General features: G+C 47.0%; 1 protein-coding gene across 3 annotated transcripts in view; it reads left to right on the forward strand.

The window, feature by feature from the left end:
* The window catches only part of cfap221 (cilia and flagella associated protein 221), a 287,241-nt gene that overhangs the window by 174,641 nt on the left and 88,057 nt on the right, over positions 1-24,543 (forward strand). For all 3 annotated transcript variants that reach the window (XM_072473164.1, XM_072473166.1, XM_072473165.1), the window contains 2 exons: positions 15,064-15,153; positions 23,056-23,151. In XM_072473164.1, the coding sequence (XP_072329265.1) occupies positions 15,064-15,153; positions 23,056-23,151 (186 nt within the window). The remainder of the gene's footprint in view (positions 1-15,063; positions 15,154-23,055; positions 23,152-24,543) is intronic.

Raw genomic sequence — 24,543 nt, forward strand, 5'->3', positions numbered from 1 at the left:
GCCCAGGCAGCGCCCGACAAGAGCAAGGTGTGGTTCGGAATGGGTTGCTGGCTCGCTTGCGGGTCACAAATAAAGACATGAGACCATTATTTTGACATGCCGGAGGTGGCGGACGACTTTGTGAGGACAAATGGACTGGGAGAGATCTGATTGTAGTTGTTGGATGTCGTGGAGTTTTGAACTTTTCATGTTCATGCATCCTGCCTTTTTCTGCGTTTCTGCTTTTCTGTCTTTTGTTTTGTCTTTTTCATGGTACTATTGGGTTTCTTGTTTTCTCGAAGGAATGTGCGGGTTCTTTCTTCCCAGAATGTATGATATTAAATGTAGGTAAAGGTGGGTGTTTTTTTCTCCTGGTTCCCCAAATGGGGATCATCCTAGGTACATAAGAACATTGGTAATAGGTGCAGACGTAGGCAATTCAGCTCTTTGAGCCTGCTCCGCCAAATAATCAGGTCATGGCTGATCTCTTCCTGGTCTCAAATCCACCTCCCTGTCTGTTCCCCATATCCCTTTAACCTGTGTTTTAATGAGAAATATATCTATCTCCTTCTTGAAACTGAATGCCAGCGATGGGGGCTTTTTTGTTCATGGATTGGTGTGGGGTGGTAACGGTGGCCATCTTGGATGGGCCTGGAATCGGGGTAGGTTTGGGCCCTGTTGGCCTTCCTCTTGGGTGGGATATGGCAGATCATAGTAAAGGATGGGTCCAGAGACCCCAGTCAGGATGGTTATCTGGAACGTGAGGGGATTAGACGGTCTAGTTAAAAGGCCCTGGGTATTTGACCATTTGAAAAGTTTGAAGGCGGATGGAATCTTCTCACAGGAGGTGCCTCTGAGGCTTAGGAATTTGGATTTTGTTTATTGTAACGTGTACCGAGGTACAGTGAAAAGTATTTTTCCGCAAGAAGCTCAACAGATCATTAAGTACATGAAAAGAAAAGAAAATACATAATAGGGCAACACAAGGTACACAAAGTAGTTACATAACACCGGCATCGGGTGAAGCATACAGGGGTGTAGCGTTAATAAGGTCAGTCAATAAGAGGGTCATTTAGGAGTCTGGTAACAGCAGGGAAGAAGCTATTTTTGAGTCTGTTTGTTTGTGCGTGTTCTCAGACTTTTGTATCTCCTGCTCGCTTGAAAATGTTGGAAGAGTGAGTAAACCGGGTGGGAGGGATCTTTGATTATGCTGCCCGCTTTCCCCAGGCAGCGGGAGGTGAAAATGGGGTCAATGGATGGGAGGCAGATTAGTGTGATGGACTGGGCGGTGTTCACGACTCTCTGACATTTCTTGCGGTTTTGTGCGAGCAGTTGCCATACCAGGCTGTGATGCAGGCAGCTAGGATGCTTTCTGTGGTGCATCTGTAAAAGTTGGTCAGAGTTAATGTGGACATACTGAAATTCCTTCGTTTCCTGAGGAAGTATAGGCTCTGTGTGCTTTTTTGGTGGTAGCGTCGAAGTGGGTGGACCAGGACAGATTTTTGGAGATGTGTGCCCCTAGAAATTTGAAGCCGCTAACCATCTCCACCTCGGCCCTGTTGATGCTGACAGGGGTGTGTACAGTACTTTGCTTCCTGAAGTCAATGACCAGCTCTTCAGTTTTGCTGGCATTGAGGGATAGATTGTTGTCGCTGCACCACTCCACTAGGTTCTCTATCTCCCTCCTGTATTCTGACTCGTCGTTATTCAAGATCCAGCCCATTATGGTCTTATTGTCTAGCAAACTTATAGATGGACTCGGAAACCAAATTTGGCCACGCAGTCGTGTGTGTACAGGGAGTACAGTAGGGGGCTAAATACACAGCCTTCAGGGGCCCCGGTATTGAGGACTATTGTGGAGGAGGTGTTGTTTATTCTTACTTATTGTGGTCTGTGGGTCTGAAAGTTGAGGATTCAGTTGCAGAGTAAGCCAAGTCCTAGGTTTTGGAGCTTTGATATGAGCTTGAATGGGATTATGGTGTTGAAAGCGGAGCTGTAGTCAATATATAGGAGCCTGATGTAGGAGTCCTTGTTGTTGAGATGCTCCAGGGATGAGTGTAGGGCCATTAGGATGGCGTCTGCTGTGGACCGGTTGCAGCGGTATGCGAATTGCAGTGGATCAAGGTGTTACATAGAACATAGAAAAATACAGCACAGAACAGGCCCTTTGGCCCACGATGTTGTGCCGAACCTTTGTCCTAGATTAATCATAGATTATCATAGAATTTACAGTGCAGAAGGAGGCCATTCGGCCCATTGAATCTGCACCGGCTCTTGGAAAGAGCACCCTACCCAAGGTCAACACCTCCACCCAACACTAAGGGCAATTTTGGACACTAAGGGCAATTTATCATGGTCAATCCACCTAACCTGCACATCCTTGGACTGTGGGAGGAAACCGGAGCTCCCGGAGGAAACCCACGCACACACGGGGAGGATGTGCAGACTCCGCACAGATAGTGACCCAAGCCGGAATCGAACCTGGGACCCTGGAGCTGTGATGTAATTGTGCTATCCACAATGCTACTGTGCTGCCCTTAAGAACAAATTAAGCTACACTATATCATTCTACCGTAATTCATGTATCTATCCAATAGCTGCTTGAAGGTCCCTAATGTTTCCGACTCAACTACTTCCACAGGCAGTGCATTCCATGCCCCTACTACTCTCTGGGTAAAGAACCTACCTCTGACATCCCCCCTATATCTTCCACCATTCACCTTAAATTTATGTCCCCTTGTAATGGTGTGTTCCCCCCGGGGAAAAAGTCTCTGACTGTCTACTCTATCTAATCCCCTGATCATCTTATAAACCTCTATCAAGTCGCTCCTCATCCTTCTCCGTTCTATGAGAAAAGGCCTAGCACCCTCAACCTTTCCTCGTAAGACCTACTCTCCATTCCAGGCAACATCCTGGTAAATCTCCTTTGCACCTTTTCCAAAGCTTCCACATCCTTCCTAAAATGAGGCGACCAGAACTGTACACAGTACTCCAAATGTGGCCTTACCAAAGTTTTGTACAGCTGCATCATCACCTCAACGGCTCTTAAATTCAATCCCTCTGTTAATGAACGCTAGCACACCATAGGCCTTCTTGACAGCTCTATCCACTTGAGTGGCAACTTTCAAAGATGTATGAACATAGACTCCAAGATCTCTCTGCTTCTCCACATTGCCAAGAACTCTACCATTAACCCTGTATTCCGCATTCATATTTGTCCTTCCAAAATGGACAACCTCACACTTTTCAGGGTTAAACTCCATCTGCCACTTCTCAGCCCAGCTCTGCATCCTATCTATGTCTCTTTGCAGCCGACAACAGCCCTCCTTCCTAACCACAACTCCACCAATCTTCGTATCGTCTGCAAATTTACTAACCCACCCTTCAATTCCCTCATCCAAGTCATTAATGAAAATCACAAACAGCAGAGGACCCAGAACTGATCCCTGCGGTACGCCACTGGTAACTGGGATCCATGCTGAATATTTGCCATCCACCACCACTCTCTGACTTCTATCGGTTAGCCATTTCGTTATCCAACTGGCCAAATTTCCCACTATCCCATGCCTCCTTACTTTCTGCAGAAGCCTACCATGGGGAACCTTATCAAATACCTTACTAAAATCCATGTACACTACATCCACTGCTTTACCTTCATCCACATGCTTGGTCACCTCCTCAAAGAATTCAATAAGACTTGTAAGGCAAGACCTACCCCTCACAAATCCGTGCTGACTATTCCTAATCAAGCAGTGACTTTCCAGATGCTCTGAAATCTTATCCTTCAGTACCCTTTCCATGACTTTGCCTACCACCGAAGTAAGACTAACTGGCCTGTAATTCCCAGGGTTATCCCTAGTCCCTTTTTTGAACAGGGGCACGACATTCGCCACTCTCCAATCCCCTGGTACCATCCCTGTTGACAGCGAGGACGAAAAGATCATTGCCAATGGCTCTGCAATTTCATCCCTTGCTTCCCATAGAATCCTTGGATATATCCCGTCAGGCCTGGGGGATTTGTCAATCCACAAGTTTTTCAAAATGCCCAACACATCTTCCTTCCTAACAAGTATTTCCTCGAGCTTACCAGCCTGTTTCACACTGTCCTCGCCAACAATATGGCCCCTCTCATTTGTAAATACAGAAGAAAAGTATTCGTTCAAGACCTTTCCTATCTCTTCAGACTCAATACGCAATCTCCCGCTACTGTCCTTGATCGGACCTACCCTCGTTCTAGTCATTCTCATATTTTTCACTTATGTGTAACAGGCCTTGGGGTTTTCCTTGATCCTACCCACCAAAGATTGTTCATGCCCTCTCTTGGCTCTCCTGATCCCTTTCTTCAGTTCCCTCCTGGCTATCTTGTATCCCTCCAGCACCCTGTCTGAACCTTGTTTCCTCAGCCTTACATAAGTCTCCTTGTTCCTCTTAACAAGACATTCAACCTCTCATCAACCATGGTTCCCTCACTCGACCATCTCTTCCCTGACTGACAGGGACATACATATCAAGGACACGTAGTACCTGTTCCTTGAACAAGTTCCACATTTCACTTGTGTCCTTCCCTGACAGCCTATGTTCCCAACTTATGCACTTCAATTCTTGTCTGACAACGTCGTATTTACCCTTCCCCCAATTGTAAACCTTGCCCTGTTGCACGCACCTATCTTTCTCCATTACTAAAGTGAAAGTCACAGAATTGTGGTCACTATCTCCAAAATGCTCCCCCACTAACAAATCTATCACTTGCCCTGGTTCATTACCAAGTACCGAATCCAATATTGCCTCCCCTCTGGTCGGACAATCTACATACTGTGTTAGAAAAGCTTCCTGCACAAACACCACCCCATCCAAACTATTTGATCTAAAGAGTTTCCACTCAATGTTTGGGAAGTTAAAGACACCTATGACTTCTACTCTGTGACTTCTGCACATTTCCAAAATCTGTTTCCCAATCTGTTCCTCCATATCTCTGCTACTAATGGGGGGGCTATAGAAAACCCCTAACAAGGTGACTGCTCCTTTCCTATTAGTACACCTGTGTACACAGGTGGACTACCACCTGTAGAGGAGATTGTGGAGGCATTGGTGGTAATCTTTCAGGAATCACTAGCGGCAGTGAGGGTCCCAGAGGACTGGAAAATAGCTAATGTAACACCACTGTTTAAGAAGGGAGGGAGGCAGAAGACGGGAAATTATATGCTGGTTAGGCTGACTTCGGTCATTTATCCACACATCCGGTCCAGCTGATTTATCCACTTTCAGACCTATCATTTCTTGTTGCTTTGGCAAGCTGGCTGGGTGTTGTAGCAGATGTACATTGACGCGCTGTTCTGTTTCAGTTTCCCCAGAACTCAGGAGGTAACCATGATGCCTTCAGTGGAAGAAGTGAAAGAGAGTGATCAGCCATCTGAGAATCCTCTAACTCTGGCTCCAAAAACAGAACAACAGATCAATGTACTTCTGCTGCAACACCCAGCCAGCTTACCAAAGCAACAAGAAATGCTGTAACCTCGTACCAGCCGCCCATGGCTGTCAATGAAAGGCAGAGGTGAGCGTACCACTGTACAACCTTCTCACCACAGGAATGCTCCTCCTCAACCACCGAGAACATCAAGATGACTCACATGATGAAAGAAGAAGAGAAAGAAGAGACAAGGGGCGAGATTCTCCGACCCCCCGCCAGGTCGGAGAATCGCCGGGGGCTGGCGTGAATCCCGCCAGTTGCCGAATTCTCCACCACCGGAGATTCGGCGGGGGCGGGAATCGCGCCGCGCCGGTTAGCGCCCCCCCCCCCCCCCTCCCGCGATTCACCGGTCCGGATGGGCCGAAACCCTGCCGCTAAAATGCCTGTCCCGCCGGCGAAGATTAAACCACATACCTTGCCGGCGGGACAAGGCGGCGCGGGTGGGCTCCAGGGTCCTGGGGGGGGCGTGGGCCGATCTTGCCCCGGGGGGTGCCCCCACGGTGGCCTAGCCCGCGATCAGGGCCAACCGATCTGCGGGCGGGCCTGTGCCGGGGGGGGCACTCTTTCCCTTCCGCGTTCGCCACGGTCTCCACCATGGCGGAGGCGGAAGAGACTCCCTCCACTGCGCATGCGCGCGGGAATGCCGTCAGTGGCCGCTGACGCTCGCGCGCATGTGCCGCCCGGAGATGTCATTTCCGCGCCAGCTGGCGGGGCACCAAAGGCCTTTCCGCCAGCTGGCGGGGCAGAAATTGTTCCGCCGCCGACCTAGCCCCTTAAGGTTGGGGCTCGGCCCCCAAAGATGCGGAGCATTCCGCACCTTTGGGGCGGCGCGATGCCCGACTGATTTGCGCCGTTTTGGGCGCCAGTCGGCGGACATCGCGCCGTTTCCGGAGAATTTCGCCCAAGGAGTTGAGAACATGTGTCCATCCACCCTGCATAGATAAGTTAGAGTAGCAGCAATCCACTAATCAACGCAGCAGCCGAACAAACCAATGTGTGGTTTAACATGAAAGAATGGAAGAACAAAGTTAAAGCATACTCAGTTTTCAACTTAACCTCCAAACAAACAGGAAGAACCAGGAACAGCGGAGCCTACCACGCCTCGGCAGAACTGTGAACGAGTTATGGAAGGTTTAGAAAGTTTTCAGAGTCCCTGATCCCTTATACTTGAGGACTTGGAGCGGGGGAGGGGGGGTGCGGATTGGAAGATGGGGTAGTGTGAATGTAGTAGTAGTGACAGTGTAGTAATAATAATATAGTAACAAAGTAAATGGTTTACATTTATTTACAGGATGTGGGCATTGCTGGATAAGCCACCATTTATTGCCCATTCCTAATTTCCCTTCAGAAGGTGGTATGTTGCCTTCTTGAACCGCTGCAGTCCATCTGGTGCAGATACACAGACTCCAACCAGTGGAGAGTGGGAGTTCCAGGATTTTGAGCCAGCAACAGTGAAGGAGCGGTGATATAGTTCCAAGTCAGGATGGCAAATGACTTGGAGGGAAACCTCCATGTGGTGGTGTTCCCAATTACCTGCTACCCACGTCCTTCTAGGTGCTGGCAGTCGTGGGTTTGGAAGGGGCTGTCAAAGGAGCCTTGGAGAGCTCCAGCAGTGCACACGGCTGCTACTGTGCATCGGTGGAGGCGAGAACGAATGTTTATGGATGGGGTGCCAATCAAGTGGGCTGCTTTGTCCTGGATTGTGTTGAGCTTCTTGAATGTTGTTGAAGTTGCACTCATACAGGCAAGTGGAGAGTATTCCATTACACTCCTGACTTGAGCCTTGTAGATGGTGGACAGGCTTTCGGGAGTCAGGAGGTGAGTTACTCGCTGCAGGATTCCTAGCTTTTGACTTTGATTTAGCATGGCTAATCCACCTAACCTGCACATTTTTGGGTTAAACCTGTTGGACTTCACTGACTCAGAATGTCATGGATTCAAACCCATTGACTTTGTCTATATATATATGTTTCTGGAACCCACCTCTTCATTCACCTAAGGAAGAAGCTGTGCTCCAAAAGCTAGTGATTCAAAACAAACCTGTTGGACTTTAACCTGGTGTTGTAAGACTTCTTACTGTGCCCACCCCAGTCCAACGGCAGCATCTCCACTTTATGATGGAAGATAGACCATTGATGAAACAGCTGAGGATGATTGGACCCAGGACTCTACCTTGAGGATCTCCTGCTGTGATGTCCTGGGGCTGAGTAGATTGACCTCCAACAACCAGAATCATCTTCCTTTCTGCAATGTAGGACTCCAACCAGTGGAGAGTTTTTTCTCTGATTCCCATTGATTACAGTTTTGCCAAGGCCCCTTGATGCGATATTCAGTCAAATGCTGCCTTGATGTCAAGGGTAATCACTTTCACCTCACCTCTAGAACTTAGCACTTTTGATCATGTTTGAATCAAGGTTATAATCGAGTCAGGAGCTGAGTGACCCTGGCGGAATCCAAACAAAGCATCAGTGAGCAAGTTATTGCTGAGTACATGCTGCTTGATAGCAGTGTTGACGACCCCTTCCTTCACTTCATTGATAATCGAGATAAGACTGATAGGGTGGTGATTGACCGGGTTAAATTTATCCTGAATTTAATGTACAGAACAGACTTGGGCAATTTTCCACCTCCTGGGTTGATGCAAGTGTTGTAGATGTACTGGAGCAGCTCAGCTACGGGCGTGACATGTTCTAGAGCACAAGACTTCAGTAATATTGCTGGAATATTGTCAGGGCCCATAGCCTTTGCCGTATCCAGCAGCCATTCTTGATATCATGTGAAGTGAATTGAGTTTGCTGAAGACTGTCATCTGAGGTGATAGGGACTGTCGGAGGAGACTGAGATGGATCATCCACCCAGTATTTCTGGCTAAAGATGGTGGTGAATTCTTCAAATGTATCTTTTGCAATGATGTACTGGGCTCCCCCATTATTGAGGAAAGGTCTATGTTTAGGATTGTCCTCCTCCAATCAGTTGTTTAGTTGTTCACCGCCATTCAGAACTGGATATGGTAGGACTACAAAGCTAGATCTGATTGGTTGGTTGGGGAATAGCTTAGCTCTGTCTATCACTTGCTGCTTATGCTGTTAGGCACACAAGTAGTTGTGTGTTGTACTTTCACAGGTTGGCACTTCCATTTTTAGGTATGTCTCTTGTTGCTCCTGGCATACTCGCCTGCACTCTTTATTGAACCAGGGTTGGTCCCTGGCTTGGTGGTAATGGTAGCGTGGGGGATATGTCGGGCCTTGAGGTTACAGATTGTGGTTGAGTACAATTCTACTGCTGCTGATGGCCCACAGCACCTCATTGTGGGTGGCACAGTAGAACAGTGCTTTGCAGCGCCAGGGTTCCAGGTTCGATTCCCTGCTTGGGTCACTATCTGTGCGGTGTCTGCATGTTCTCCCTGTGTCTGCGTGGGTTTCCTCCGGGTGCTCCAGTTTCCTCCCACAAGACCCAAAAGACGTGCTTTTAGGTGAGTTGGACATTCTGAATTCTCCCTCTGTGTACCCGAACAGGTGCCGGATGTGTGGCGACTCGGGTATTTTCACAGTACCTTCTTTGCAGTGTTAAGCTTACTTGTGACAGTAATAAAGATTATTATTGTTATGCCCAGTTTTGAATTGCTAGGTCTATTCAAAGTCTATCCCACTTAGCACGGTGGTAGTGCCACACAACACGATGGAGGGCATTTTCAGTGTGAAGACAGGATTTCATAGTACCATCCACACATGTTGGAAGAAATCGCTTGATCTAGATCAGACGGTATTGAGCAGGGATGTGTGTAGACGTAAGCATGGAGACAACTCCTAGCCCTGTACCCTTTACTGTACTCAAGTAAATAGTTCTTGTAGTTAATAAAGACTTACTGTTAACCTACAGATGACAACAGAAATTTATGTAACACCTGCAGATTTATAACTAGCACCACGCAACAGTTCCTTCCAAGGGTCAGCTATGGAATTTATGGCAATTCGCAAATGGCTGCGCACCACTACATCTCACAAGTCATTGATATCGTTTTTGTGAGCTGGACAGTACATTAGTTTCCAGACAGACATGGCCTGACAAGCACTTGGACATTGGGCATTGCTGCTACCGCTGAATTCCCCCAGGTGCAGAGCATCACCCTTGATTGCACCCAAATGATTGACAAAGCACTGACTGACCACACAGTGAGATTTATCAACAGGAAGGACCTTCACTCCCTTAACGTTCAACCAGTCTGCAACCACAACAAGAGCTTCCTACATGGCCTCTTCCAAGTTTTCCGGTGGTCCTCTGAGACAATCTGCCAGTGTTCATAAAATTCCTTCACCAAGGTACGAGGAAGCATCTTGGCCGTTAGTGGAATGGTCGGAGCCCCAGAGGCTGACTCCATCATTTTACCTGCTGATGAACTCTGATTTTCTGGGCATTTCAGTCGTACAGGATCCTTATTCCATTAACTATATGGATTTTCAAAAGAAAACACCCCCTGATACTAAGAAGAAGAGGCAAAAAATACAGGGCAGGATTCTCCATCTGCTGCACCCGTTTTTGGGTGCGGCCTGCCCCCGCGGCTGCAGGAACCTCCGTCCCAGCAGTCAGTCAATGGGGTTTCACATTGTGGGCACCCCCACGCCTTTGGGAAATCCGCGGGTGTGAGTGCGCTGCCGGCGAAGTGCAGTATCTCGCTGACAGAGAATCCCACCCATAGTTTTATAGCGGGAGCCACCCGTGCGGGTCTTCCCCCTACATTTGGGGTGACACAGTAGCACAGTGGTTAGCACATTTGCTTCACAGCTCCAGGGTCCCAGGTTCGATTCCTGCCTTGGGTAACTGTCTGTGCGAAGTCTGCACGTTCTCCCCGCGTCTGCGTGGGTTTCCTCTGAGTGCTCCGGTTTCTTCTCACAGTCCAAAGACGTGCAGGTTAGGTGGATTGGCCATGCTAAATTGCTCTTGGGTTAGGTGGGGTTACTGATTTACGGGGACAGGGTGGAGGTGTGAGCTTAAGTGGGGTGCTCTTTCCTGAAGCCGGTGCAGACCCGATGGGCCGAATGGCCTCCTTCTGCACTGTAAATTCTGTGATTCTATGATTACGCCACCGCAAGTCCAATACAGAAAAAAAATTAACTAGTTATGCTTTAATTTTGCATTTATAAGGTGACTCCATTCAGAATTAATGTGAAATGTGTTTTTCAGTTGATGTGGAGACTGCACGTTCTGTCCATGTCTGTGTGGGTTTCCTCCGGGTGCTCTGGTTTCCTCCCACAAACTCCCGAAAGACATGCTTGTTAGGTGACTTGGACTCACTGAATTCTCCCACTGTGTACCCAAACAGGCACCGTAGTGTGGCGACTGGGGATTTTCACAGTAACTTCATTGCAGTGTAGTAGTCGATATTAGAGGTATTACGGTACCCTGTAATGCTGTAAGACCATTGGTGTAGGAGGTAATGTTTTTATTGGTTAAGCCTGCCTGCTGGTTCCACCCAGTAAGGCGGAGTATAAGAGCCCGTGTCTCCCCAGCAGCTGCTTTCTGTAGCTGCGCTGCTGGGGGATACATCTAGTGCAATAAAGCCTTCAATTGTCTCCAATCTCGCTTCTGGAGTTATTGATCGAGCATCAACTTATTACACTAGATTTTAAAGAATGGAGCTCTGAATCAAGCCTGAGTGTCTGCAACTCAGCCCCCACGCGGCAAACCCAGCGGCAACCTTCAAGCACTGGCTGCCGTGTTTCAATGGATATCTCATGACGGCCACAATTACACCCACGGAGGACCAGAAAATGCAAGTTCTGCACTCGAGGGTGAGCCCAGAGATTTACACTCTCATCGAGGACGCAGACGATTTCGAGGCCGCAATGAATCTGCTGAAAGGACACTATGTTTGCCCTGTAAACCAGGTCTACGCCCGACATCTACTAGTAATGAGGCAACAAATCCCTGGGGAATCACTGGAGGAGTTCTACCGTGCGCTCCTGGTGTTGGGGAGGAACTGTAACTGCCTGCACGTTTCGGCCAGCAACCACACAGAACTTTTGATCCGGGACGCATTTGTTGCAGGTATGTTATCCTCCCAAATCCGCCAGCGATTGTTGGAGAAAGAGACACTAGGCCTCAAGGAGGCACGGGCCCTTGCTAGCTCCCTGGACGTGGCCTCCCAAAACGCCCGCGCTTACGTCCCCGACCGCGCGCCAGCCCTTTGGGCAGCGTGGAACCCCCCCGCGACCGACTCCGATGCATCCCCCATCCCCCACAAGCTTGTGCTGCGAGACTGCCAGGCAATCCCGGGGGGCCACGCTGCTATTTTTGAGGGCAAGCTAAGCACCCGCGACAGTGCTGTCCAGCCCGCTCACCCCTCTGCAAAGGAGGGGCAAAAAAAGCCACTTTGTAAAGTATTATTATAAAGGACCCCCCCCCAGGCCTGGGCGATTGCTGCGGTCACCGGAGGCGAATCGGGACCGCCACCACGACCCTCTCCACGGGCCATGTGCGGCCAGCGGACGCCGCCATCTTCCTCCTTCAGGGCCACGTGTGGCCTCCAGGCGCTGCCATCTTGTCTCTCGGACACCACGTGTGATGGATGGGCGCCGCCATCTTGTGCAGCCCCAGCCATGTGCGACCAGTGGGCGGCGCCATCTTGGCTGGACTCTCAGGACCCCGACTCGGATGAGCACACACCGCCCGAGGAGAACATCCAACTTCTGCCACGTCTAGCCTCGGTGACTCTGGACCAGTCTCGGCCCCGAACACTCTCGGCTGCAACAACGACCGTGCTCATCAATGGGCATGAAACATCCTGTCTGATCAACTCTGGGAGCACGGAGAGCTTCATACACCCCAACACGGTAAGGCGCTGTTCTCTTCCCATTCACCCAGTTAACCAAAAAATCTCCCTGGCCTCTGGGTCTCATTCAGTGGAGATCAAGGGGTTCTGCATAGCGAACCTGACAGTCCAGGGAAGGGAGTTTAAAAATTACCGGCTCTACGTCCTTCCCCACCTCCACACTCCTCGGGTTAAATCTTCAATGCAACCTCCAAAGCTTAACCTTTAAATTCGGTGGCCCTATACTCCCCCCTCCCTGTCTGCAGCCTCGCGACCCTCAAGGTCGATCCGCCTTCCCTGTTTGCGAACCTCACCCCGGATTGCAAACCCATCGCCACCAGGAGCAGACGGTACAGTGCCCAGGACCGGACCTTTATTAGGTCGGAGGTCCAGCGATTACTGAGGAAAGGTGTCATTGAGGCTAGCAACAGTCCCTGGAGAGCTCAAGTAGTGGTAAAGACCAGGGAGAAGCATTGGATGGTCATCGATTATAGCCAGACCATTAAGGTATACGCAGCTTGACGAGTACAGTCTCCCCCGCATATCCGATCTGGTCAACAGGATCGCACAGTACAAGGTCTTTTCCACGGTGGATCTAAAGTCCGCCTACCACCAGCTCCCCATCCGCCCTAGCGACCACAAATACACTGCTTTCGAAGCAGATGGGCAGCTCTACCACTTCCTAAGGGTTCGCTTTGGTGTCACTAATGGAGTCTCGGTCTTCCAACGAGAGATGGACCGAATGGTTGACCGGTACGGTTTGCGGGCCACGTTTCCGTACCTCAATAATGTCACCATCTGCGGCCACGATCAGCAGGACCACGAAACCAACCTCCGAAAATTCCTCCATACCGCAAAAATCCTTAATCTCACATATAACAAGGATAAATGCGTGTTCAGCACCGACCGTCTAGCCATCCTCGGCTACGTAGTGCCTGAAGGAGTTATAGGCCCAGACCCTGAACGCATGCGTCCCCTCATGGAGTTCCCCCTCCCTCAGTGCTCCAAGGCCCTGAAACGCTGCCTGGGATTTTTCTCTTACTATGCCCAGTGGGTCCCCAACTATGCGGACAAGGCCCGCCCGCTAATCCAATCCACGTTTTTTCCTCTGTCGACAGAGGCCCGCCAGGCCTTCAGCTGCATCAAAGCGGACATCACAAAGGCCATGATGCACGCCACCGACGAGTTCCCCCCCCCCTTCCAAGTCGAGAGCGACGCGTCCGACGTAGCTCTGGCGGCCACCCTCAACCAAGCGGGCAGACCCGTGGCCTTCTTCTCACGCACCCTCCACGCTTCAGAAATCCGCCATTCCTCAGTTGAAAAGGAGGCCCAGGCCATAGTAGAAGGTGTGCGCCATTGGAGGCATTACCTGGCCGGCAGGAGATTCACTCTCCTCACTGATCAACGGTCGGTGGCCTTCATGTTCGATAATGCACAGCGGGGCAAGATAAAGAATGACAAGATCTTACGGTGGAGGATCGAACTCTCCACCTACAAATATGAGATTTTATATCGTCCCGTGAAGCTAAACGAGCCTCCTGATGCCCTATCCGCGGCACATGTGCCAACGCACAAGTGGACCGCCTCCGAGCCCTCACGAGGACCACTGCCACCCGGGGGTCACTCGATTCTTCCATTTCATTAAAACCCGCAACCTGCCCTACTCCATCGAGGAGGTCAGGAGAGCCACCAGGAACTGCCAAATCTGGGCAGAGTGAAAGCCACACTTCTACAGGCCAGAGAAAGCGCACCTGAAAAAGGCTTCCCGTCCCTTTTGAATGCCTCAGTATGGACTTCAAAGGGCCCCTTCCCTCCACCAACCGCAACACATACTTCCTGAACCTGATTGATGAGTACTCCCGTTTCCCATTCGCCATTCCCTGCCCCGACATGACCGCAGCCACCATCATAAAAGCCCTCCACAGTATCTTTACGCTGTTCGGTTTCCCCGCCTACATACACAGCGATAGGGGGTCTTCCTTTATGAGCAACGAATTGCGTCAATTCCTGCTCAGCAAGGGCATTGCCTCGAGCAGGACGACCAGTTACAACCCCCGGGGAAACGGACAGGTAGAGAGGGAGAACGGAACGGTCTGGAAGACCGTCCTACTGGCCCTACGGTCCAGGAATCTCCCAGTCTCCCGCTGGCAGGAGGTCCTCCCGGATGCCCTCACCTCCATCCGATCACTGCTGTGTACCACGACCAACCAAACACCTCACGAACGTCTCCTTGTCTTCTCTAGGAAGTCCTCCTCCGGGACCTCGCTCCCAACCTGGCTGGCAGCTCCTGGACCCATCCTGCTCCGCAAACACGTGCGGGCGCACAAGTCGGACCCATTGGTCGAAAGGGTCCATCTCCTCCACGCTAACCCTCAGTATGCCTGGCGTACCCCGACGGCCGACAGGATCCAGTCTCCCTATGGGACCTGGCGCCCGCTGGATCCCCACACACACCCACCACCAATCACACCCTCCCTCCCAGCGGCGCACCCCACAGCCGCCCCCTTCCCAGGTGGATCGGTCCTCCCACCGGTCCCGTCTAGAGGCGATGAAGCTGCTGAAGAGGCTGAAGTACTATTTTCATTGGTTAAGCCTGCCTGCTGGTTCCGCCCAGTAAGGCGGAGTATAAGAGCCCGTGTCTCCCCAGCAGCTGCCTTCTGTACCTGCGCTGCTGGGGGAAACATCTAGTGTAATAAAGCCTTCAATTGTCTCCAATCTCGCTTCTGTTAATGTAAGCCTACTTGTGACACTAATATAGGTTATTCTTATGTCCAGCTAACATAATAACATTAATGTTTTTACTTTATAGGTGCATCTAGATGTGCCCATTCCAGAAAGAGAATGTCAAAGACAGAAAACAGTGGCTTCATTTAATCGTGTTCTACGAGGCATTGGACAGGTGAGTTCTGTTTTCTCATTTAACATTATGCAAAATATTCCAAGACTTCTGATTTATTTTTGTCTCAACCAGTAAACAGGAGTGCACTTTGTCAGATTGTTAATTAGCTTTGAGGAAGAACGGATGTCATCCACTGTTTCCATTAAGTAAATCAATCCAATCACACAAACAAAATTAGAAACTAACCGGAAAGGAGCACAGCATTCACAATTAAATACCACAATAATATGGAAATTAGATCCCTGGTCCTACAAAGGGAAAGACGGAGATTCTTTGATAATTCTGAAAATGTGTTCGGTTGTGAGGAAATAAAAATTTACAGGAAGATAGTGAGACCTGCTGGCAGAGAAAGAATATCCATGCAGACACTTGCTTTTCTAGCAGAAAGAAGGAGGCAAGATGAATGCCTTGGAATGATCATGATAGCTTCCAAGAAAGTAAGTAATTATTTGAAATAAAACAGAAAATGCTGTAAATACTCAGCCAGACTGGCAAGAACTTGTGGAAAGAGAAACAGAATTAACAGGGGCATTTTGAAGGCTGCTGGAAGTGGATTTAGGGACAAGCAGCATGGGAATGTTCCAGAAATTGAGGCAGGTAATGTTTCTCACATGATCCCAGCTCCCTGCTGGTTTTCTGCAGGACAGGATTGAGGGAGAACAGGAAACCATCTTTGATCTGGCAGCTAAGTATTTAAGCAGTGCTTGAGGTGGTACAGAAGCTAATTATTAGCTGTTGTAACACTGAATCCTGAATTTCTCAACCTGTCAGCAGCAGACTATGGTTACTGAGGTGTGTACCTCGTGGAAAAAGTTTTTTCAGTGCAACCGGCAAGCTTTTAAAGCTTTGAGAACTTGAATTGAATAGCTCCAGCCATGGCTATTGAGACTGATGTTCAAAGAAATTCTTCTTTCAGATAGATGCTTGACATAGAACATAGAACATTACAGCGCAGTACAGGCCCTTCGGTCCTCGATGTTGCGTCGACCTGTGAAACCAATCTAAAGCCCATCTACACTATTCCAGTATCATCCGTATGTTTATCCAATGACCATTTTAATGCCCTTAATGTTGGCGAGTCCACTACTGTTGCAGGCAGGGCATTCCACGCCTTTACTACCCTGTGAGTAAAGAACCTACCTCTGACATCTGTCCTATATCTATCTCCTAAATATCAATTTAAAGCTATGTTCCCTCGTTCTAGCCATCACCATCTGAGGAAAAAGGCTCTCACTGTTCACCCTATCTAATCCTCTGTTCATCTTGTATGCCTCTATTAAGTCACCTCTTAACCTTCTTCTCCCTAACGAAAACAGCCTCAAGTCCTTCAGCCTTTCCTCATAAGATCTTCCCTCCATACCAGGCAACATCCTGGTAAATCTCCTCTGCACCCTTTCCAATGCATCCACATCCTTCCTATAATGCGTCGAACAGAACTGCACGCAATACTCCAAATGCGGCCGCACCAGAGTTTTGTACAGCTGCAATATGACTCATGGCTCCAAAACGCAATCCCTCTACCATTAAAAGCTAACACACCGTACGCCTTCTTAACAACCATATCAACCTGGGTGGCAACTTTCCGGGATCTATGTACATGGACACCAAGATCTCTCTGCTCATCCACACTACCAAGAATCTTACCATTAGCCCAGTAGTCTGTATTCTTGTTACTCCTTCCAAAATGAATCACCTCACACTTTCCTGCATTAAACTCCATTTGCCACTTCTCAGCCCAGCTCTGCAGCTTATCTATGTCCCTCTGTAACCTGCAACATCCTTCTGCACTGTCCACAACTCCACCGACTTTAGTGTCATCCACAAATTTACTCATCCATCCTTCTACGCCCTCCTCCAAGTCATTTATAAAAATGACAAACAGCAGTGGCCCCAAAATAGATCCTTGTGGTACACCACTAGTAACTGAATTCCAGGCTGAGCATTTCCCATCAACCACCACCCTCTGTCTTCTTACAGCTAGCCAATTACTCATCCAAACCGCTAAATCACCCTCAATCCCATGCCTCTGTATTTTCTGCAATACCCTACCGTGGGGAACTTTATCAAACACTTTACTGAAATCCATATACACCACATCAACTGCTTTAACCTCGTCCACCTGTTTGGTCACCTTCTCAAAGAACTCAATAAGGTTTGTGAGGCACGACCTACCCTTTACAAAACCGTGTTGACTATCCCTAATCAAATTATTCCTTTCTAGATGATTATAAATCCAATCTCTTATAATCCTTTCCAAGATTTTGCCCACAACAGAAGTACGTCTCACTGGTCTATAGTTACCAGGGTTGTCTCTACTCCCCTTCTTGAACAAGGGAATAACATTTGCTGTCCTCCAGTCTTCTGGCACTATTCCTGTAGACAATGACAACATAAAGACCAAAGCCAAAGGCTCTACAATCTACTCCCTAGCTTCCCAGAGAATCCTAGGATAAATCCCATCCGGCCCAGGGGACGTATCTATTTTCATACTTTCCAGAATTGCTAATACCTCCTCTTTATGAACCTCAATCCCGTCTAGTAGCCTGTATCTCAGTATTCTCCTCGACAATATTGTCTTTTTCCTGCATGAATACTGACGAAACATATTCATTTAGCGCCTCTCCTACCTCCTCGGACTCCACGCACAGCTTCCCACTACTGTCCTTGACTGGCCCTACTCTTACCCTAATCATTCTTTTATTCCTGACATACCTATAGAAAGCTTTAGGATTTTCCTTGATCCTACCTGCCAAGGACTTCTCATGTCCCCTCCTAGTTTTTATTAGCTCTCTCTTTAGGTCCTTCCGAGCTAACTTGTAACTCTCAAGCGCCCTAACTGAACCTTCACGTCTCATCTTTACATAAGCCTCCTTCTTCCTGTTGAGAAGTGATTCAACTACTTTAGTAAACCATGGTTCCCTCGCTCGACCTCTTCCTCGACAGGTGATTGTCCACAGCTCGGAAGGTATTTCACCCATCTGGCATGCCAACTCCTGCTGCCAGCTTTCATAATGGGATGGGAGCAGCTGCACATGCACTGAGACCAGACCTTGGCCAACAGCTGCAGGAGGAACAATCCCAGCAACAGCACCAACTGCCTTCACCGCAGCCTTGGCCTCCTCTGCATCCTGCAGTTCCTACAACCTGAAAAATATGAATGCCGGTGAAATTATTTGAAACGTGGCTGTCCGCCCTTTAATTCAAAATGCTTCCTTTGACAGAATCAGTATGCTATCCTGTCGTCCCTCCCCAATTGGCCAGGGAACCTGGAGGCAGGCCCTGGTAAGGAGTAAGCACAAGGAGCAAACAATGAGGAGTCTGCTTTAAAAACCTAAAAATGGTCCAAAAGGGGACTACTTTGACAAGATTCTGACCAGGTTTTAAGTTCATGACCGTTTTCCATTTTTGTTCATTATTTAATTCTGCAGTTAAGTCTCATCAACCAAAATAATTCCATCGACTAGCAGCCATACAATCACCCGAGAGAAACAAAAAAATGATTAAAACATAAAATCCTGAGCCAATTTGGGAGGAAAGGAGTTCTGGGAAATATTTTCTTTGCCCCAAAGTCAATTAAAACATGTTCCAAAAGACCACGCAACAATATGACTAATATAACTATATAATACCTGGAGTGGGTGGGTTGTCTAATGAGGAAAAGTTGGACAAGATGGACTTGTATCTGCCAGAATTTACAAGAGTAAGAGACAACTTGATTGAAGCATGTAAGATCCTCAGGGGTCTTGACAGGGTGGATGTGGAGAGAATGCTTCCTCCAATGGGAGGTTTTAGGTCTAGAGGTCACTGTTTAAAAATACATGGTCACCCTTTAAGACAACGATGAGGAGGGGGTGCAGTGCAAAGACTCTGGCACCCAGTTGAATGCATCCCATTTAGTATGTCACTCAACATCCATAAGAGTCCTCTTGTAGTGTAAGGCTGGATCACCTTTAGCTAAATTAAATAACCTATGAACATAGATGCATACATATGAACATACAAATTAAGAGCAGGAATATGCCACTCATCCCTTCGGGTCTGATCTGCGATTCAATAAGATCATGGCTCATCTGATTGTATCTCAACCCTACGTTCTTATATCCTGGATCTGCCAGTAACAGCAGTAAAACAAATTTAACATGGTATGAAAGGATGTAATCTGCTCAGCAATAGGTAGAAATCTGCCTAGCAACAGCAGTAGCCAGTATTCAAAGGGCATGATGAAATACGACTTTCCCAGTAACGTGTTTAGCAGGCATCTTGACAGTTTCAGGTGTAAGTTACCCTATTAGCAGAAAGAACTTAGCTAGCCAACTAAGAGATCAATGGAGGAATACACATGCTAATTTCTACAGTCAAGGGGCAAAATTATCCTCCACGTGCCACTGGTAGCAGAGTTGTCAATGAGGCGGAGATCCAGCATCATGAAGAAAATGGGATCAAATGCTCTGGCCCCCCCCATTGGTATCTGGATCAAGGTTCGTGTTCTGTGCCTTGGGAGGATACAGATGTGTCATTAAGATCCATTTGCATCCATTTAACAGGCTGGGAACCATAGTCTCCAGGTCCTTGTGATTCTCTGCTCGCCTGGGCCAGGTATCACATGGGCGAGAATGATTGCTGGTCCTGAGAAGCGTGGCCCTGTCGCGGTGGACCTCGCGGTGGGCCAAAAGGTAATTCTTTAAGGGAGTTGCCCCCAAAGTCCATCTGAGGGCTCCCCACCAGAAACGCCCTAAATAACGAGACCCCCAGAGACCACAAATAAGGAATCCCCCCCAGAGACTCATTAAATAAAGAAATCCCCCAGATACCCCCTAAATAAGGAACTCCATAAATAAAAAGACCCCCAGAGATAGAAACCCCTTTGAGACCCCTTAAATCAAGTAACCACCCACAGAGGCCCCCTAAATAAAAATACCCCCACAGACCTCCCAGAAAAGTGACCCTTGTTAGGAAGCCCCCGAAGAGAGACCACTGTCTGGAAGCTAGAGAGCAGTCCAGGTAGACAGGCAATGAAAAAATGACTGCTTTAACACTCACCCAGGCAATACACTTACTGACTCAGACACAGAAAACAGCACTTGTCAATGCTTAGAAAGAGAAACCCAGTCAGCTGTGTTTAACTCCCTCAGATCTTTAATCTGCAAGCCATTCATTAATTTCTCTTTGATATTGATTTTACTAGACTGTGATTGACAGCTTCCACAAACCCCATCTGTCAGCATTGTTCTAAGGTAATGCTTATCAACATCAAGCTTTGATTGACAGCTCCTGGACCACTTCAAACAGATTTAAGTGCTGTCAATTTCTAGCTGACCACTTAAAAATCACTCAACCATGAAGGGATGTGATTGAAAAGCATTTAATTGTGTTTGAAGTGGGCACAGTAAGAAGCCTTACAACACCAGGTTAAAGTCCAACAGACTTGTTTCGAATCATTAGCTTTCGGAGCACAGCTCCTTCCTCAGGTGAATTCACTTGAGGAAGGAGCTGCGCCCTGAAAGCTAGTGATTTGAAATAAATCTGTTGGACTTTATCCTGGTGCTGTAAGACTTCTTACTGTGCCCACCCCAATCCAATGCTGGCATCTCCACATCGTGGTTGTTTGCAGTCGTCCAATAGCTGTCAGTCAAAGCTTCATATTTATAAACATTGCCAAGCAGCTCACTTCTTCCCCTTTAGTTGGGAAAGAATCAATTCCTACAGAGTGGAAAACTTAGATAAAGCAAAGGAGTACCTCCCTCCTCTCCTCACTCACATCCCTCAGCTCAGTTTTCTTAATGAACTATTACAGCTACTGCTAACGGATAGCTACTATCTCCCTGCTTAGGTCCCTGGATGAGAATTAGAATTTAAATAGTACTTGAAGTTAAATATTAAATGTTAAATATAAACAATATCAGATTTTTAGAAAGATATTTAAGTTTCCCTCAGCTCACCAAACTCTCTCACTCTTTTGAGGTCGCACACCAGTGTCAGTATAGGAGGTGGATTGGGATCTCCATGGAAGTCACCTTTATGGATTTATAGAAGACATTTAAGACCATTCTCCATAAAGATTAGTAAAAATGAAAGTAAATGAAATCAAATTTGTGACTTGGGTTGGTAATTTCCTGTGAGATAGGAAAAAAAGCAGTATGGAAAATGCAAACTTCTCCAACTGTTTATCTATCATCAGGTGTGTTCCCCAAGAAATGTGGTAATTTCTGACAACAGGCCCCAGTAATGTTTTTGTGAAGTTAAACTGACCAAACCAAATACAATTTTCTAACCCATGATATGGAAAAGTTGCACAAACAATGCAAAATGGGAAAGAAGATTTCCTGCAACAGGTAACACTGATGGATTATTGATGATCTGATCTCTTCACACATCTTCTCTACTGAGTAGTACTACACTCTATGCTTCATACAATACCTGCGTCTATATATTTACATTGTGTATTTATGTTTGCCCTATTATGTATTTTCTTTTCATGTCTGGAATGATCTGTTTGAGCTGCACGCAGAACAATACTTTTTATTTTACCTCGGTACACATGACAATAAACCAAACCGAACCAACCAAGCATTACCGATGAACAGTGGCAGCCTTGTGTACCATCTACAAGATGCACTGCAGTAACTCACCAAGGTTCCTTACACAGCACCTTCCAAACCCACGACCAATACCCTCTAGAAGGACAAGTGCAGCAGATACCTGGGAACCCCACCAACTGGAGGTTCCCCTCCAAGTCACTCACTACCCCAACTTGGAAATATATCGCTGTTCCTTCACTGTCACTGGGGCAAAATTCTGGAACTCCCTCCCTAATAGCACAGTGGGGATACCTATACCTCAAGGACTGCAGCAGTTTAAGAAGGCAACTTATTACCACCTTCTGAAGGGTAACTCGTGATGGGCAATAAATGCTGGCCTAACCAGCGACACCCACATCCCGTAAATGAATTTAAAAAAAGAAGCCACCAATAGTAAAGTGAACTATCATTTCCTAGAGATTCAATACCCTTAAGACAGCATGCAAGCTGACTCAGAAACATGGGACAGAGAGATAGAGAGAATTCTGGAGAAAGAAGCAGCAAATATTACATACAGCAGGGGAAAAGGCTGTTCCCTTTAGACAGGGAAGAATGTTGTTGGGAGCTAATTCGCTGGTAGAAGAGACAGAACCTATAGAAATGTGAGAACACTGAAAGATTTGCCCTGATGTGGCTGGGAGAAGGAGTCCCTGAAGTGGGCCTTGTTGCTGGAAATGGGTTCAAGGATTCTTAGAAGACTGAGGAAAATTACTTTTGATGAACACTGAACATTACAACCACGAATGAGAACTGTGCAGCGCTCCCTGTTATCAATTCTGTCATGGACAGATGCATCATTGAAAGGCAGATTGGTGAGGATGAGGTCAAATAGTTTTGTCTTTGCGTTAGTTCATTCCCCGCTTGTCGTAGGGTCAGTCTGGCCGATGTGTTCTGCAGGATTTGGTTAGCTCGGTCTGTAATTATGCTACTGAGCAACACTTCACGGTGGATATTGTAGTCCCCGTTTTTAGTATATGCTGTACTCATTCTGTGTTCTGTTGAAAATGGTGTTTATTGTTTAAAAAAAATGTTATACTTGTTTCATTTATCATATATTTGTCTTTGATAACTTTATATAATTGAACCTCCGAGTAGTAATTATTTATATATTATGAAGATATTTTGCAAAAATACTGAATCACATAGTTGTCGAGAATCATCTTAATCAGCATCTATAATGTTAATAATACTAAGGTTATGAAACAATGCCCAAGTGGGGTTAAGATATATAAATTAAATTCAGGAAAGAATCAACTTGGGTTCCAGTCATCAGCAATGAAAGTGGCTAAATATGTTATCTGACTTCTTGTTTTGTGGCATATAGTTTCCAAGCTGCACACCAGGATTTGATCCTTATTCTATTGATCCATGGGAAGTTCGTCATAGGGCTCTCAAACGCCTTCAGCAAGCTGCACGAAAGGTATAAATACAACAATTAATAAATTTTGTAATAACGTTTCTTACAAGCAGGAAAGCGGTGTTCTAATAGTAAGGTGCTGATAAATTGTACTTATATTTTTTCCTTATCATTTTTACTATTACTGTCTGGCTTTGCGGCATCAGCGGGGTAGTTATAATAATGCTGGTGCTCTGAGGATGCAAGAACTTCTGGTAACTGCAAGGATAGATTAACTGTTACTTAAAAAAATATAATTGACCTATTTGACCCAGACAGTAGGATCTATCATCCACAGTAGAATTGATCTTTCAATTGAGGCTCTGATCAAGCAATCACTGCAATCTAGTGTGTAGTGTGCTGGCCCCATCTGTTCTCATTAGGTCATTCATTTATGTCAAGTGAGTGACTTCATGACCATGTTGGGCTGCAGCTTTGGAGTCCATTGGAGAATTAGAAATTGCCTATAAGCTCTTAAAGGGCTGTTTGAGTGATTTCCTTCCTGTGATAATTACTTGTGAGGAGTAGGATGCAGTAATTCATCACATTAGTAGGTAAAAACCTCGGTAACAAATTAGAACGCTACAACTATTTTCATGTACATTTCAATCTTTGCAAATATAATTTGTGTAACAATAATGCCTGGAAAATTCATTTGCATGCACAAAGAATTTATTGCAATGGAATGGAATATAGAAATAGTGGGGTTTTACTGCAGCTGTACAGGGCCTTGGTGAGATAACATCTGGAATACTGTGCACAGTTCTGGCCTCCTTATTTGAAAAGAAAAGTGTCTAATTGCGTTAGAAGCAGTTCAGAGAAGGGTCAGTCGACTCATTCCTGGGATGATGGACTTATCTTATGAAAAAAGACTGAACAATTTGGGCCAATACCCATTGGAGCTTGGAAGAATGAGAGGTGATTTTATTGGAATCATATATAAGATCCTGAGAGGACTTAATAGGGTAAATGCTGGGAAATATTTCTTCTTGTGAGGGGAATCTAAACTAGGCAACACAGCTTAAGACTAAGAGGCCTCCCTTTCAATACGGAGATAATGTATTTTTACTTGTTTGTCTGAGGAATTCTCTACCCCAGAAAGCGGTGGACGCTGGGTCATTGAAATTATTTAAGGTGGAGGTACATTTTTGATAGACAACGGAGTCACGTGCTGTAAAAGCTATTTGGTGTTTCCTGGAGAAGTCTGGAGGCTTGTATGGTGAAACATAAACCACTTATTGTGAGTCCATAACCATGTAAATATCCACGGTCTTGCTGTACATAGGTGCTTATTGTGAGGGGCAGACAGGAAGGTTAAGTTGAGAGCACAACTGGACAAGCCACAATCTTATCAAACAACCTAATCTGGCTCCAAGGTCCTTTGTTCCTCTGTTCCCGTGGTTGGAATTTTCCATA

Source organism: Scyliorhinus torazame, chromosome 2, assembly GCF_047496885.1.
Source record: "Scyliorhinus torazame isolate Kashiwa2021f chromosome 2, sScyTor2.1, whole genome shotgun sequence".
Taxonomy (NCBI): Eukaryota; Metazoa; Chordata; class Chondrichthyes; order Carcharhiniformes; family Scyliorhinidae; genus Scyliorhinus; species Scyliorhinus torazame.